The 15,593-nt window shown below is 47.0% G+C and overlaps 1 protein-coding gene across 1 annotated transcript in view; it reads left to right on the forward strand.

The window, feature by feature from the left end:
- Positions 1 to 15,593, forward strand: part of LOC144948384 (pappalysin-1-like) — a 116,436-nt gene that overhangs the window by 79,205 nt on the left and 21,638 nt on the right. The window contains exons 16-20 of the mRNA XM_078877807.1: positions 2,058 to 2,247; positions 3,241 to 3,449; positions 9,418 to 9,582; positions 10,351 to 10,489; positions 11,708 to 11,817. Coding sequence (XP_078733933.1) covers positions 2,058 to 2,247; positions 3,241 to 3,449; positions 9,418 to 9,582; positions 10,351 to 10,489; positions 11,708 to 11,817 — 813 coding nt within the window. The remainder of the gene's footprint in view (positions 1 to 2,057; positions 2,248 to 3,240; positions 3,450 to 9,417; positions 9,583 to 10,350; positions 10,490 to 11,707; positions 11,818 to 15,593) is intronic.

Genomic DNA, 15,593 nt, shown 5'->3' on the forward strand with positions numbered 1-15,593 from the left:
CGCACACGCAGAAGCGCACACGCACACGCAGAAGCGCACACGCACGCACGCATTGATTTGCGTCAGTAACCGCGAGCAGACACGGCGCATGATGTCTCATCAATAAGGCTGATTCACAGTGAGTGTACCTGCATGAGCAATTTAGTTAAAAAAGATGAAAATGTAAAAATGTCAGATAGACCAGACTTGAAAGTAATTTAGCTATCAGGAATACACAGCATGCAAGCTTGTCATTCGCTCCCTCTCTCTCGGTCTCCCTCCTTTCCTCCCTGCCTTCCACTCTCTCTCCCTCCCTCTCTCTATCTCTCTGTCTGCTTCCCAATTGCCCCCCCCTCCAACGCCAATCTGCTCTCATGGATTTGAGAAGCAAAAAAAAATCCATCCATTCTCGCGAATGAGATGGCTATTTGTGGAAAAATGACATCATCACTTTAAACATTTCACTGCTGCAGCGCTTTTGTTGCCTTTGCAGCAAGCGCCACCATGCACAGCACACGCAAGAATAGGTGACAGTTTCTGGGCAAGTGGCACACGATACGGAATCTTTAACTTTGGTCCTGACATACACGTAATTATAATGGTGCTGTAAAAGAAAATTGAGCCACTTTCACTACAATTAGCGGGAGCTTGAGATTTTTGCGCCGATATTTGAAACAAAACGAAGTGATAACGTCAACCAAGCGGACTATTTTAAAGGAATCAAATGAAATGTGTGCATGCATTTCATCCACTTTATTCTATGCAAAACAACGCTGCACACTTTAGCGTATCCGTAATGACCACGCTGCACGATGGACAATTACGCTGATGGTGTTTTAGGTTTCTCCGCGCAAACGTGAGTCTGCCGACGGAATGACCTTTGCAGAGGACGGCACATTCAGGAGATGTTCCTGGAAAGCTCGTATCGCTGCAGTCAAGATAACGGGTCGAGCTGAAAACCCTTTTTTGTTTAAAAGCATTTTCTCTTGGGTTCTGACACAACATTGCATGCAACTCGGTACATCATTAAACATCCACTGCCAAATGACTGGCTGAGTCAGTCCTAATAATTATTGGACCATTGTGCTTTTTGTACGTAATGTTCGCTTAACAGAGGCAACTTCTCGGATACATGTGTTCCACTGTATATCCCTCCGTGTAATTATCTTGCCTTTGCGATGCAACTTTGTTATTTTTTCTCATCATCAATTTCCATGTTTATGATTCTTCTTCTTCTTTCGTACCGCTGCTAATGTAGATGGAGAGCAACAATGACAATTTCACATTGACGTGGTCAAGCCAGACGACCACGTCAGGAGCCAGCGGAGTGCGCGTGTCGCTGTGACGTCTACCCTTCGTATTTGTGGATCGGGGCATTGCGTCGTTAAGCGTTGTGTGCGGTCTGTTCTGGATGACCACAGTCGCCCACTCCTGGAGAGTTTTTTTTTATTTATTATCCATTTGTGCATCAGCCATTTGCCATGGCTTGTGTGGATGCGGTTTAGGGTGGACAATGAGTCCTCATGGAAAATCAAAACCGGGGAACTTCTGGTTTTATAACTCCGTGATGGTTTGCTCAGCAAAGGCTCATAACTTCCTAGAGGCCAGCTGCAACCGCCGCTGTTGATGCAATATATGTGGTGATGCTGCTGCTTCCAATGGCAAGTAGTTGCACGAGCGCAATTAAAATGTGAAGGGAGAAAAACCTCAACATTCATGATTCATGTCATCAAGTTCAGTTTTCAAAAAGCACTGCAACATCACCCCTTGTCGTCCACCTCTCTTTCGCAATTTTGATCCCGGTCAGCGCTCAATCACCGCCCTCGGCATGCATTGCCCTGCTGACGCTTCACTCCACGGGCTTCGGAGAGCTTCTTCATCGTATTCTGGAATTTAATTGAATTTCTCTCGACACCTGCAGCGCAACGTGGGCTCCGCCAAACGGCGAACACGCCGCAGAGCCACGTGGCACGCGACCGCCAAAACCTACACGGTGAAACTAACGCTATGACCGGTCCCCCGCCTCCTCTGCCCCCCACCCCCCCGCCTCCTCTGCCCGCCCCCACCGCGCACGACAGGCGAGCCCGGCAGAGTCCGTGACCCTGGCGTGCGCCTCGGAGCGCTGGAGCGGGGAGGTTCTCTGCCGTCCCGTCGACTGCGGCCACCCGCACTCCTCGCTCGTCCCGCACGCCGCGTTTTCGTGCCCCCGGGGCACCGCGCGTGGACAGTCCTGCTCCTTCCAGTGCCGCCCACCCGCCCAGCAGAAGGGTGAGGCTGCGATGGGCCCTCTGTGCCACCACCCCCCCCCCCCCCCCCCGTTTCGATTCACGTCTCAGGTTCAACCACCTTTAGATTCGGAGATCTGATGAGACCCGGGGCATTGCGGACGATTTGGTTATTGGCTACGACTGCTGCTCACTGCCAGTTTTGTTCCCTCCTGCCGCCCCTCCCCCAACCTCCACCCCCCCCTCCAATAACCAGCCCCTTTTAACAATTCCCCAATGGATGGGGGGCGCCATACTTCACCACCGTGGTCAGTGTAGGTTAGAGAAGGCAGATGGCAAATGTGCCACGCGGCGAGCGGCTGGCTCAGAGTCTGTTTCGAAACGATGTGGGGGGGCACGTGCCACCCCACCCCCCACTGGCTCTGCCAGTTTTTGCGAACAAGTGATTGTGCAGGTTTCCTATTGAGGAGTGCAGTGGGGGGTAGGGGGAGGGTGCACCACTCTGCATGATCTGGGTCGCAGACTTTGACGCCCTAATGTGTGAATGTTGAACATATTTCGCATTGTACGTAGCTAACGGTGCGAATCGAAGGTGCGGGTGAAGGACAACAAACTTAACACAAAAAGCAGTTGCAAAGAAATTCGTTTTCACGATAGATGAGTTAAAAATGCACTGCTCCAGCGGCTTTCTGATATCGGAGGAGCGTTACAGACGGCCGCAGAAGCGCGTCTGAAAGCGCGCGATGCAGCGACCATCTTGGCTTGCCGATGAATGCGAATACGTTGGTCCATCCAACAGCTCGCACCACGTGTCAACGTTGGCCCAACGTTGGTCCCGATGTTTCCAACCGTGTGCCAAAGTTTGCCCCGATGCTTGATTGCGCTCGGAACACGCGGTTTGAGACGGAGCGACGGGATTGACCCCGTGCGCGGGAGCTCAGACGGACCGCTGCATCGTAAAACCACGAGAGATGACGACGGTATGTGGGGTCTTGGGGCCTTCATCCGTGTTATGTCGTTCCGCGCCCGCGCGCAGGCACCAACACGGCGGTGGCGTGTCTGGCGGACGGCATGTGGTCGCACCCGGAGGCGTCGTGCGAGCTGGTGTGCCTGCCGCCGCCGGCGCTGCCGAACGCCGAGCTGCGCACGTCGCAGTGCGCCAACGGCACCCACAAGCTCGACTCCGTCTGCAAGTTCCGCTGCCGGCCCGGATACCGCATCGCCGGCGGAAAGGGCAAGAGGCAAGTGGTGGTGGCGCGGTGGGGGACGCGGGGGGGGGGTCGGTACGCGCCGATACCGACACACCGGCGCAAGTTGGAGCCACCGGCCACGTGCGGGACGTCGCTCTGCTGCACGGCTTGTTTGAGCGCGGGGGAAGCGCATATCACATGGTTGATTGTTGATGTTGGCCGCGATTAATTTTCATAATGCGGACCACTCCGGAACACTTTTCCGCCAATTGCTCTGGCACGCCACAGCCGTCGCTGCCTGTGCTGTTCACGTATTTCTTTTTCTTTTAAACCCTTTCGTAGGATTATTTGGAATATCGGTTGCAATGTAGGGTGATGCGGACAGGCGGTGGCTCGTACCTTGATGGTAGTGCCTTCCTCTGTTAGTTTCCACTCCAGGCCAGCCTAGCAGGGTTACAGTGATGATCGAGCGACACAATTAGACCATGCATTTCAAGGCATGTGCTCTCAGAGTCACCAGTCAGAAAGCACTCGTAGTGAACGAGACATTAGCCAGATGGGATAAATGTGGACAACGGATAGAGGTGCAAAGGGATGAAAGATACGGACGAGACAGAAATGTGGTGATATGAGAGAGAGCTGTGGACAAGGGACAGATCCAAGAAGAGACCAGGAGGTCAGACAGAGATGAGGGATTAAATCCATGTTTTATGTTGTCAATGTATTTGTGTGTTGTCCATGGGCACATTCCAGGTGAATGATCATTTGCTAAGAGACGCACATGCACATAGGAACATACACACAAGATACATCCATGGAGTTTACAAAACTCGACCCGCCAATTGGACAAAGACGTCGGTTACCGCATCGCGACGCTTTTAGATGCGCTTCTGCGGCCGTCTGGAACGCTCTTCTTACCGATGCCAGGAAGCCACTGGCGATAGGTACTTTTAAATTGAGACTGGAAACTCATTTCTTAGGTGCTGGAATTTGAGCTATGTGACGCAATATCGATTTTCAAGAGCCTGGGGCCCCTTCGGCTGCTTGGGCGTCCGAAGTTGTTGCTTAGATGTCCGATGCCTCGCACGACCACTTCTCACCTCGTTTGTTTCAGAGCCTGGGAAACAAACAAATAAACAAACACAAAAAAAAAACAACCACGCGTGACGCACTCTGACCATCGGTGTTATTTGTCTGGGGAGATGCAAATATTTTTCCGTAATTTTGGGATGGCATGCAGCGAATGAGAGCCACGTCTCGTGAACAACGTCAGTAGGTCTTTAAATGACAACTTCACAGTAGGTAGTGAGCAACAGGGAAATAGCCTGCAAATGCATAATTCACATTATCTCCAGTCACTCCCTCGCCTGTTAAATAATAATTGTGACTGCGAAGGCAAAGGCACAGCCCTGCAATTGCTTGCTCGCATCACTGCTAGCGGAAGGGTCCACACTGGACAGCCCCTTTGAGAAGGTGTTTGGTCTTTTCTTCCACGCTGGCGAGATGTCTTGAGAGAGGTAGGAGTACTCACACTTCTTCCCACCACGTGTGACCCTGTTGATCGACTAACCGCAGCTGTACGCATTTATACTGCTGGGTGTACAGAGGGCAGTGGGGAGGTGGATTAAAGAAAAAAAAACTTTCTCCAATAATTAAACTGCCACACCAGAAGATGAAATCGAACCTGCAACTGCTGTATTGCAAGTCCAGGGGGCTGACCATTACACCACCATCGCACAAACTCCAGTCATCCTCGCAGCAGCTCTTGTGGCTGGCCATCGAACAAAGGCCGTCACCGCATCCCGCGGTGCTTTCAAATGTGCTTCTGCGGCCGTCTGGAATGCTCTTCCTTCCAATATCAGGACGCCACTGGAGCGATGCAATTTTAAATCATTTAGCTTGATAATTTACTTCTTTAGAACTGCTTTTTGTGGTTAGTTTGTTGTCCTTCCAACGCGCCTCCCGATTAGCACGATTGGCTACGTACGGTGCAAGATAATGTCAACATATATACGTACAACATCTCCCTTGAAGAGTAGAGACCGTAGGTGATGAGATGAAGCGCTTTGTGTGGAAGAGTCGGTGAATGAAAACATCCTCGTGGCGAAATGAATCGAAGAAGGCGACAAGGATGGGTTGACAGACTTCATAGAGGTACCATAGGAGAGGATCAAACAAACGAGGACGCGGGGATTTAATAACCTTTGCACCACGAGGGAGAGAGAGCGAATCGAACCGGCGACCTCTGGATCAGAAGTCCGGTGTGCTGCCCGTTAAACCACGGCACCATTTCACTCCCTGCCACCCCGTGGCTACAAACCCATCGGTGTTTGCAGACCTGGCGGTGTTTTGCCCGAGATGCGTGGGACTGAGCCAAGCACACGTCCCGCCGCCCTGCGCGTTAATTATTGAAAGTTACAACGGCTTCATTTTTTTTTCCTGACACGGGACCCATAATTAAACTTCCCAAAGGCCACCGCGTGCCACGTTAGCAGTTATAATTTTTCAATGGGTTATTGTCTCGACCAATGTAGCGCTCGGTTTTGACATGCTTACAGGGCGTGTAATTGGCAAAATTGCATTCTTAAAAACATTGATCTGTGGTTGTTATTGTTTTTATTCATGAAAAGCGCGTTAAGGAAAATCCATGCGCGAATTGGGCACACGGTTTTCGTTTTGTTTTGCAGACACGTCTTGAAACCACCCAATGGAATATTTCCGCAGATAAAATATTTAGCCACAACAAAACAAATTTTCCATGAACAACTATTTAAATTTCGATTTAAAGCTTTCGTGACTGCAGGGACTCATCTTCTTGGTTCTTTCGGTAAAGTAACGTAGAAGGGAAATAATAAAAATAAAACATAATAAAATAATTCTCACGACGTTTCGGCCACAACGCAAGCAGCCGTCCTCATGTGAAGAACAGGTCTGTCGGAAAGACAGCGTCTGAATCATTCAGAAAGACAGCGGCTGAATCATTCAGACGCTGTCTTCCCGACAGACCTGTTCCTCACCTGAGGACGGCTGCTTGCGTTGTGGCCGAAACGTTGTGAGAATTATTGTATTATGTTTTATTTTTATTATTTTATTATTTCCCTTCTACGTGACTTTACCGAAAGAACCAACTATTTAAATGTGAGTATTCTATACCGTTGCCTGGTGGAGTGGTGGTTAGCACACTTCACTCTGAACCCGACAACCTGAGTTATATTCCTGCCCACGGCTCGACATCAGTGGCGAGCGATATCCGGATCGGCTCTGGGTCTCTCTCCCCTTGACGAATCCGTACTGATCAGCGTAATTAAGTGTGGTCAAACAATACCCATGACCGACACGGGAGTTGGGTAGGCTTTCATCCGGCAGTAGATTAAGCGAATTATATGTTTTATTAATTTTGTTGTTAACATTGGTTCGTGAGTGACACCTCTGAATCGGGTCGTAGGCCCCTGTTTCACCCGCACTGATCAGCATGCTGAAGTAATGATACGGTGTTGGGTGGGGGAGGGGAGGTGGTCATCATCCAGCAGTAGATTCACAAAGCGCCATGAAGCATTATTTTTGTAATATCTATCCTACTGTTATCGAAGCGTAAATATTTTACAGAAGCTATACAGCCACACATTAAAAAAAAACACACAATCCCTAACCGAAGAAATATTTAATCATAGTCTCTGAGAAATAATCAGTGACCAAAAAGGCAATTAGAGAAATGGAAGGGCGGGGGGGATAGTTCTCGGAGTTTGGGCTGGGCTCAGGTTTTTCCGTGATCCATATCGCGGGGGCATCAGCCTAACCTGGCGAGCGGTGTCGATGCTAAGCTTTTTGAGCGTAAGTGGCTGATCGGGTTAGGGAGTTCGATTCAAACGGCGCGTCAAATTGTGTTGCTTCTCTCTCTCTCCTCTCTCGGCGATGATGTCACCGACAAACAGAGCCGCGATGCGGTCACGCGTGGCGGCATTGCTGAAGCTGCCGTTCGGGGGGGGAGGGTGAGGTCGAGGTGGGCTTGCAGCAGACGGCTTAGCCCGTGGGGTCAAGTCAGTGGACGGAAATCGTTCTGCATATTTCAGCTAATTAATCCGGCTTTTGTGTGCCGTGATTTGATCGCTCGCTCGCTCGCCCCCCTCCCACCCCCCACCACTTCCTTTCGCTGATAGATTGATAGATTAATTGATAGGGCGATCGATTAACTGCTTTTGCAGATAAAGTGATGTATTGATCGCAATACGGAAAAAAAAACACTTTAAACAAGCTGATCTGACACAGATTTGATGGTGCGGGTCGTCGTGTTTGTCGGCCCATGACAGATGCTTCCGTATTCACAAAGAATGACAGCAATAGCTCCATGTCCTGCATCGTATTCACTCGTAGATGGCTATATATTTGTTTCTCATTGAAAACTCATTTCTTTAGAACTGATTTTTGTGCTGTCCTTCCCCCGGCACCTCCGGTTAGCACGTATGGCTGCGTACGATTGAGAGAGAAGTTGAACGTGCATATTTGCGCTGACACAATTACAATAAACCTGTGGAGTTCGCGTTAAAAAACCTAACCTTATCGTGAAAATAATCGTTTGTGATAGCCAGGTCGCTTATGAAAATGAGCTACTTGACTCAGTGGGCCTCATCTGGAAAAAATATATATTTTTGAAGCAGGGCTGTACACTTACAGATGCAAATGACATGAAAATGAAAATGGATAAAGCGAGATGATAGAAGGTAGAGATAGTAGAACACGAATGTGAGCGACGGTGCAAGTGAGAAAAACGATAGCAAGGAACACACAAGCGGGACGCAGATAGAGGACACATTCTTGAATTGAATGGTCACTCAGAATTGTGTGAATACATCGAAGCACTGCCAGTAGGTGGTATCGTATACTGAACAGTCAAGAAGTCATGATGAAACACCCCCCGATGTGGCTGTACTTTATTTTATTGCTTTTGTTATTTGTATCAGCCAGGTCACTCTTGCATATGAGGCCCTATCCTGGTCTCTTGAGTTCTCACCGCCTGGTTAAACAAATAAAAAATGAATGAGATTCAAAATCTTCATTCATCCAGGAAAAATCCGATGAGCTATGAAGCTCTTTTTTTTACAGATGTCCAGTAGGGGCAGGTTAGAAAGTGACAACAAACTATACAAAAAAAACAATAGGAGTGCAAAGGGGCCGTCCATAAATGACATCACGCACCTATGGGGGGGGGAGGGGGGGGTCAGACATTTGTGACGATGTGTGACGATGGGGGGGGGGGGGGGGGTTGAGAAATGTGACGTCACATCAAAATGCGCAACTTTAAATAAATTTAGACGACACGTTCTACCTAAATTTCGATTTAAAGCTTTCGTGACTGCAGGGATTCATCTTCCTGGTTCTTTCGGTAAAGTCACGTAGAAGGGAAATAATACAATAATAAAAATAAAATATAATAAAATACAATACGTTCTACTTAATTAAATAGACTTTTTTAATAAATGTTTTCTCCTCCAACATCAGAGTGCAGCGCCATATTAAATTCGCACTACAATGACAATAGTTTAAAGCGATTTGAAGCATGTTTTTTTTTGGTGCGGGGGGGGGGGTCAGACATTTGTGACGCCGTGTGACGATGGGGGGGGGGTCAAAAATCGTCAAAAATCGCGTGACGTCATTTATGGATGGCCCCAAAGTACAAAAAAGGTAAGCAAGTCACCATAAATAAATAACTATGAACGTCGCTCACGTGAAAACGGTAGCACTCAAACCCACGAAATACCCCTGAACTCTTTTTCGATTTAAAGCTTTCGTGACTGCAGGGATTCATCTTCTTGGTTCTTTCGGTAAAGTCACGTAGAAGGGAAATAATAAAATAAAAAAAATATATTTTATTATGTTCATTTTTATTATTTTATTATTTCTCTTCTACGTGACTTTACCGAAAGAACCAAGAAGATGAACCTCTGAACTCGTCAACGATCATGCCAGCGCCCACCCCGCGTGCCCCCTGACATGCCCGCGTGTGCGTTCACGATGCCCACAGGAAGAACTTTCAGGTGCGCTGTACGGAGGATGGCCGGTGGGAGGAGGGAGGCTGCGTCCCGGTGCTCTGCAAGCCTCCGCCAACCATTCTCCACGGACTCTACCAATGCACACGGGGGTTCGAAGCTGGCAGCCGCTGCTCCATCACCTGCAAGGGAAAGGACAAGGCGGTGAGACCCCCACCCCCCACCCCCCCATCCACCGTGTCCCCATTAATGAGACGGTCCACTTTAGGGTTGCCGCGATATGGCAATATTATGACATATCATTTGATAAATATAATTTGATATCTGTGTGCTTTGATGAGGAAAGGCATTTGCTTGAAATATTGCCTATTAAATATTTTTTTACTTTTAATGCCTCAGTGTTATTGACGAATGTGTGTTTTTTTGGGGGTTATTTTGTTATTGTGCACTACTTCCAAAGCTGTACAATCACCCAATAATTTTCGATACGATACAAAGGCCCACATTAATTGTGTCCTGCATTTTGCAAAATATTGGTTCGACGTGATTGTTGCAACTATTTAATTTTTCATACAAATATTTTATTCCTTGACCAAACGTTTCTCAAATAACAAACTAAATTTTTTTAGTTTATAAATAAATAGCTAATCACCAATTAAGTTAGAGCTTTGAAGAATTATATTATGTCATCATCGTGTAACTGGCAGTAGTTGCTTTTACGTTTTTAAATATTATAAGTTCTGCTGTCAGTCCACAACTAATTCATAACGTTGAGTTTTAATCCAAGCCATTGCCAACATTATTGGCGAGTGCTGTTCAGAACTGCTGATGAAGAAGCACCTCCGGTTAGCACGATCGACTACGTACGTTGCGAAACAAGTTCAACGTTAAATATCGACCGCATCTCGCCTCGTCAAGTAAAGAACGATGAATTTAAACGATACCCGTCTCTCCTGCGCGTGGCCGTGCCAGAGTTCCAGCTCCCAGCGGTGCACAAAAAACGGCGTTTGGAAGGGACAACTCCGCCAGTGCCCAAACCTCAACGGGGAATGCTCCCCTCCCGAGTCAAGTGGCACAGTCCTCTTCATGTGCGACCAGGGCCACAAAATAGGTATGTTACCATGTGGGACACGAACAAGGGGTGATTCGCCATACCTTGCGATCAAAATGCGGGGGGGATGGGGGGGTCTGAACAGGGAGGGGCTCAGTGAGATTGACGATCCAGCGATTGGAGTTCACACCTGCCATCTGCACACAATGGTGCAGGTTTCCTGGCTCCCGCAACCACCCACCCCCCGTCCTTATTTACAGCCTCTGTCCACTCTATAGTATAAATGTGTTCACCACATTAAGTTGGTAGAGTGTGGGCATTCCCACCTCTTCCAAGACGCCTGGCCAGCATTGGAGGGTAGGCCAAAATGCGAGTGGTGGTTCCCAACCTTTATAGACACACGGGCGACTGTCGACCCATGAAAAATATAACAAGGCCATGAAAACTATTCCCTGTTTATCGACCAAAAACTAAAACAAGGCCATACAAACGATTGACTTTTTATCGACCAAAAACTATAACAAGGCCATGAAAACTGTTCCCTTTTTATCGACCAAAAATATACCAAGGCCAGAAAAACGATTCCCTTTTAATCGACCAGAAACTATAACAAGGCCTTGAAAACTGTTAATTTTTATCAACTGATGCAAAAGGTTTATTCAGTGCGGGGAGTGTAAAAAAACAAAACACCTTAAAATCTGAAACAGTTCTGCAGACCACTTGCCGACCGCCTTGCGGACCACCATCGTGGTGAGCGGGTCACGGGCAGGAGGAACCGTCGACCTAGAGGGCCTCTTTGGAGCTGCGCCCAGTCGAGGCCCTTCCGCCAGCGGTGGTGCGTTAGCGAGGCCTCGCGCGACCTTCACGTCCGTATTAATTCTAGATTTGAAGCTTTCGTGACTGCGAGGATTCATATTCTTACACGCACCTTTACATCATCCACAACTAGTTTACACAACAAAGGCTCATTCCTAACAGCGTGCTTCAGCCGCACCGAACCTCACAAAAATAATATCCAGGGCCCACCTTGGCTCCTCCCACCCTCAACCAGTATATATACAAGGACTGTTTTCTTGGAATTTCTCTCACATTGATACAGCAATCGTGCTGTGGCGGTTCCACCTGAAGACGGAAGCTTGTGTTGCCTACGAAACGTCGTGATTTTTATTTTATATTTATTTTACTTTTATTAATTTTAATTTTAATTTTTCACCTACGTGACTTTACCGAAAAAACCTCAGAATATAAACATACTTCACGTCCTTGTCTATCTGCCAGGTGCTCAGTGCAACCCGAGCTGCAACAAACCGATGCACGACCCCGTGGTGCTTCCCGTGAACACGTCGGCGGAGAAGCTTCCCTACTGGGTCAGCGTGCCTCGAATCCAGGTGACATGACGTCTCGACAACGGCAGCGGCGCGGCCAGGTGATCGCGCCCGAGCTTTAGCCTCTCGCGCACGCCGAAAAGTTTCAAGTCCGCCGGGAAGTGCGACACCGAAACCGCGCGCGTTCCAGTTCCGCACACGCAGCGCGGTGTTTGAGCAGAATTGTGTGGGGACAAAGATACAATTTAATGACGCTGACTGTATATATATTTGTTTTTAAACCCTAAACATTAATGTCGTAATTTTGATTGTGAATGAGAAAAAGTTAATTAACGGTTTGGTTACCCTTCGATTTAAAGCTTTCGTGACTGCAAGGATTCATCTTCTTGGTTCTTTCGGTAAAGTCACGTAGAAGGGAAGTAATAAAATAATAAAAATAAAACATAATAAAATAATTCTCACGACGTTTCGGCCACAATGCAAGCAGCCATCCTCAGGTGACGAACAAGTCTGTCGGAAAGTCAGCGTCTGAATCATTCTGAATCATTCTGAATCATTCAGACGCTGTCTTTGCGACAGACCTGTTCTTCACCTGAGGACGGCTGCTTGCGTTGTGGCCGAAACGTCGTGAGAATTATTTTATTATGTTTTATTTTTATTATTTTATTATTTCCCTTCTACGTGACTTTACCGAAAGAACCAAGAAGAAGGTTTGGTTACCCGTCGTTGGTTATGGAATAGCAAACGTGACTTAATCATTTCCTGCCATACAGATCACTGTAACTCCAATTTCTTCACACTAACTAAAGAACATAGACACGCAATGATGCACTATGTCATGATTTGTAATCATGTGTCGCTTCAACCATCATTCCTTGTTGTTTGATTTTTAATGTCTTATTTGTTCTGTCTTCATGCTTGTTAATTTTTTCATGAGGTGTAATGTCACATTTACACAAAAATGTCACATTCTAAATCGCCATCATTATCACCGTCGACATCATGATTATTAACAATCGATGCATCTACATTTTTCTCAATCCTGTAATTGGTTCACACACTCTCAATGCCACGTATGGTTTGACCCATGCGTTCACTATAATTATTATCTCATCCAAACTGTGCTGGATCAAAGCAAAGCGACCAATCCTGATATATACTGTGGAATCATGGATTAGATTTTAACTTGGAACCACATTTGCCAGTAAAAAATATAATTGTTTCTTTTACCCTTCTATCTGGCAACAAAATTGACACCTTCTTTACAAGGAGTCATGTTTGCATAGACCACAATACCTGCAGTCATAATGCACACAAAAAACATAACTCTGATAATGTATGCACTGTCCTTGAAGTTGATTGGTCCACACCCGAGACAGCTTTCCTTAGAGCCTAGTCTCACATGGGTTGGACCAGATGACGCCAAAAGGCGCACAACCCAAAGACAATGCACCATCAGAGTATGAGAGCTAGGGGTAAGCATTTACACCATTGGAACCTCATTTGCCAGTAAAACATATGATAATTGGTGTCAGTTTTGTTGCCAAATAGAAGGGTAAAAAAACAATTATCATATTTGAACTTGTTTGGAATCAGATTCATGATCGATCTGGGCCGAGTAGTCATATTGAAACGAACTAGAAACCGATCCCCATTCCTGAAAATGCGTGAGAGAGAGAGAGAAAAGAAAGACCCGAGACTCTGGCAAGACTGTCAAGCAGATTTTTGTTTGCAATCACAAAGCAGAATTGTATCTGATCGCAGACGTCCCGCAGGTTCTGCTTAACCACAAGCGGTCCTTTCCAATGCCCGCCTCTTCAGCAATTGCTTGGCGATGTATTGAAGGGAGGCTACTTCCTTATTTGGCGTGTAGGGTTAAAGGATTACGGGTTAAAGGTTTAGAGGTTGGGCATGGGGGTGGCGTTTGTTTGAGGGGCACGGGCGTGCGGCCAATACCTCGCCCAAACCGGACACCTTGGTTGAATTATTTTCAGCAGTTTACAATTAAGATAAAAATAATAATAATAATTAATGATATGCACCCCCGATTCCTAATGTGCGGAACAATGCAAACCCCTGCTCACCTTCCCCGAAATATAGAAGTCAAACGCCGCCTATGGGTTCAGGTTAAGGGTCGAGGTTTTAAGGTACAAGGTTAGGAGTTAGACTGGAGCTACGGTTTAAGCTTCTGGCTTGAGTTTGAGTTAATTTAATTGGTTTACACGGACGATCCCGTTCAGGTCAGTTGCTCGCCTATTCTACAAAGGGAGATTTTCCTGGGTGCTTGCATGAGCACAGCAACAACGAAAACAAAAGGCAAACACGTCGAAATTATCGAGAACGAGCGCAGGGTCCTTAAAGGAAGTATTGCACGACTAAGAAAGGCGGTAAGTGACGCTCGTAAGCGAATAACAACAACAACAACAAACACAAATATAGGTTTTTCCCATTTTTTCTGGCAACAAAACAGGTGTTAAGATTTTAAAACACCAAACTGAAACCTTTTACAAGGAATCATGTCTGCATTAACCACAATGCTTGTGGTCATAATGCAAACAAAAACATGCTCTGATATTATCTGCATTGTCCTCGAAACTGATTGGTCCACACCAGAGACAGCTTTCTTTTGAGCCTCGTCTCAAACGGTGTTAAACCAGAGGACGCCAAAAGGCGTACAAACCAAAAACAGCGCAAACATGCGGGAGCAAGTGGTGCCAGCAAAAGAGAGCTAGGCACAGGTGCAAGTTTGCTCTGTGTTTTGGGCATGATAGGGGCATAAAGAGGGGGAGTGATGGGAGGGAACCGAGATGTTGGGTTTACGATTAGGGAGCACGATACTAAAGGAGACCTGGCTTTCCTTGACGTGAATCTGCAGGGAGAGTCATCTCGGCCTCAAAAATAAAATTGTCAACCCAGCACACCCCGAATAATATCCTCGAATAATTGGTTGTGCCTCTGTGGTAGTGGTATCACTGTGCCATGACGGAATTATGCGTTTGATAAGAACAAATGTAGGTGCATGATATTCGATGGAAATCCTTTACCTGTCTCAACACTGAACTCACAGCGGACAGTACACCGCGCGATGACCATCGGACGCTCAAAATGCGCCGTAAACCTTTAAGGATTGATCTACTCAGAGCGTAAGTGGACATTTTATCGGCAACTAAATGATGGACGGGAAATCCCAATTGTCCCGTTTTTAAGAGGAACCTGTTCTTAACGCTTAGTCTGGGTTCGGCAAAAAAATTGATTTAGCGATCTTGTTTTAATCATCAGAGCAAGATGCCAGTCGCCAAAAAAAACCTAGGCGATTGAAAGAACGTGCTGCTGTATATTTTTTTGGGAGTCGAGTTAAACATCCAAAGTCATCGCGTCGTTTCGTTTCGCCCTCATATTCAAATCGTTCCATGGGATTTAAATCACGGGACACCCACCAACAACAAGTCGCATTAGCGATGCGCCCATATGGGAACAAATGTCTCGGAAGACAAAACTTCCCGCGACAGGTCAGGATGTGACCGAGCGAGGGAAGGAGAGAAAGGCAAGCACAATTCAGGGGATGCACAAGGCAGGGAGGTGAAGAGGGAATTTACGAGGTGAGATTTGAAAACATGCGACAGCGAGAGAGGGGACCAGGCAGAGTTGCCTGGGGAGGGAGTTCCATTCTCACACAAACTCTGGTCATCCTCACATCAGCTCTTGGCTAGCCATCGAACAAAGATGGTTACCGCATCGCGTGCCTTCGGATGCGCTTCTGCGTCCGTCTGGAACGCTCTTCCTTCCGATATTAGGAAGCCACTGGAGCTATGCACTTTTAAATCTAGATTGAAAACAAT

The sequence above is a fragment of the Lampetra fluviatilis genome, chromosome 49 (genome assembly GCF_964198595.1).
Source record: "Lampetra fluviatilis chromosome 49, kcLamFluv1.1, whole genome shotgun sequence".
Taxonomy (NCBI): Eukaryota; Metazoa; Chordata; class Hyperoartia; order Petromyzontiformes; family Petromyzontidae; genus Lampetra; species Lampetra fluviatilis.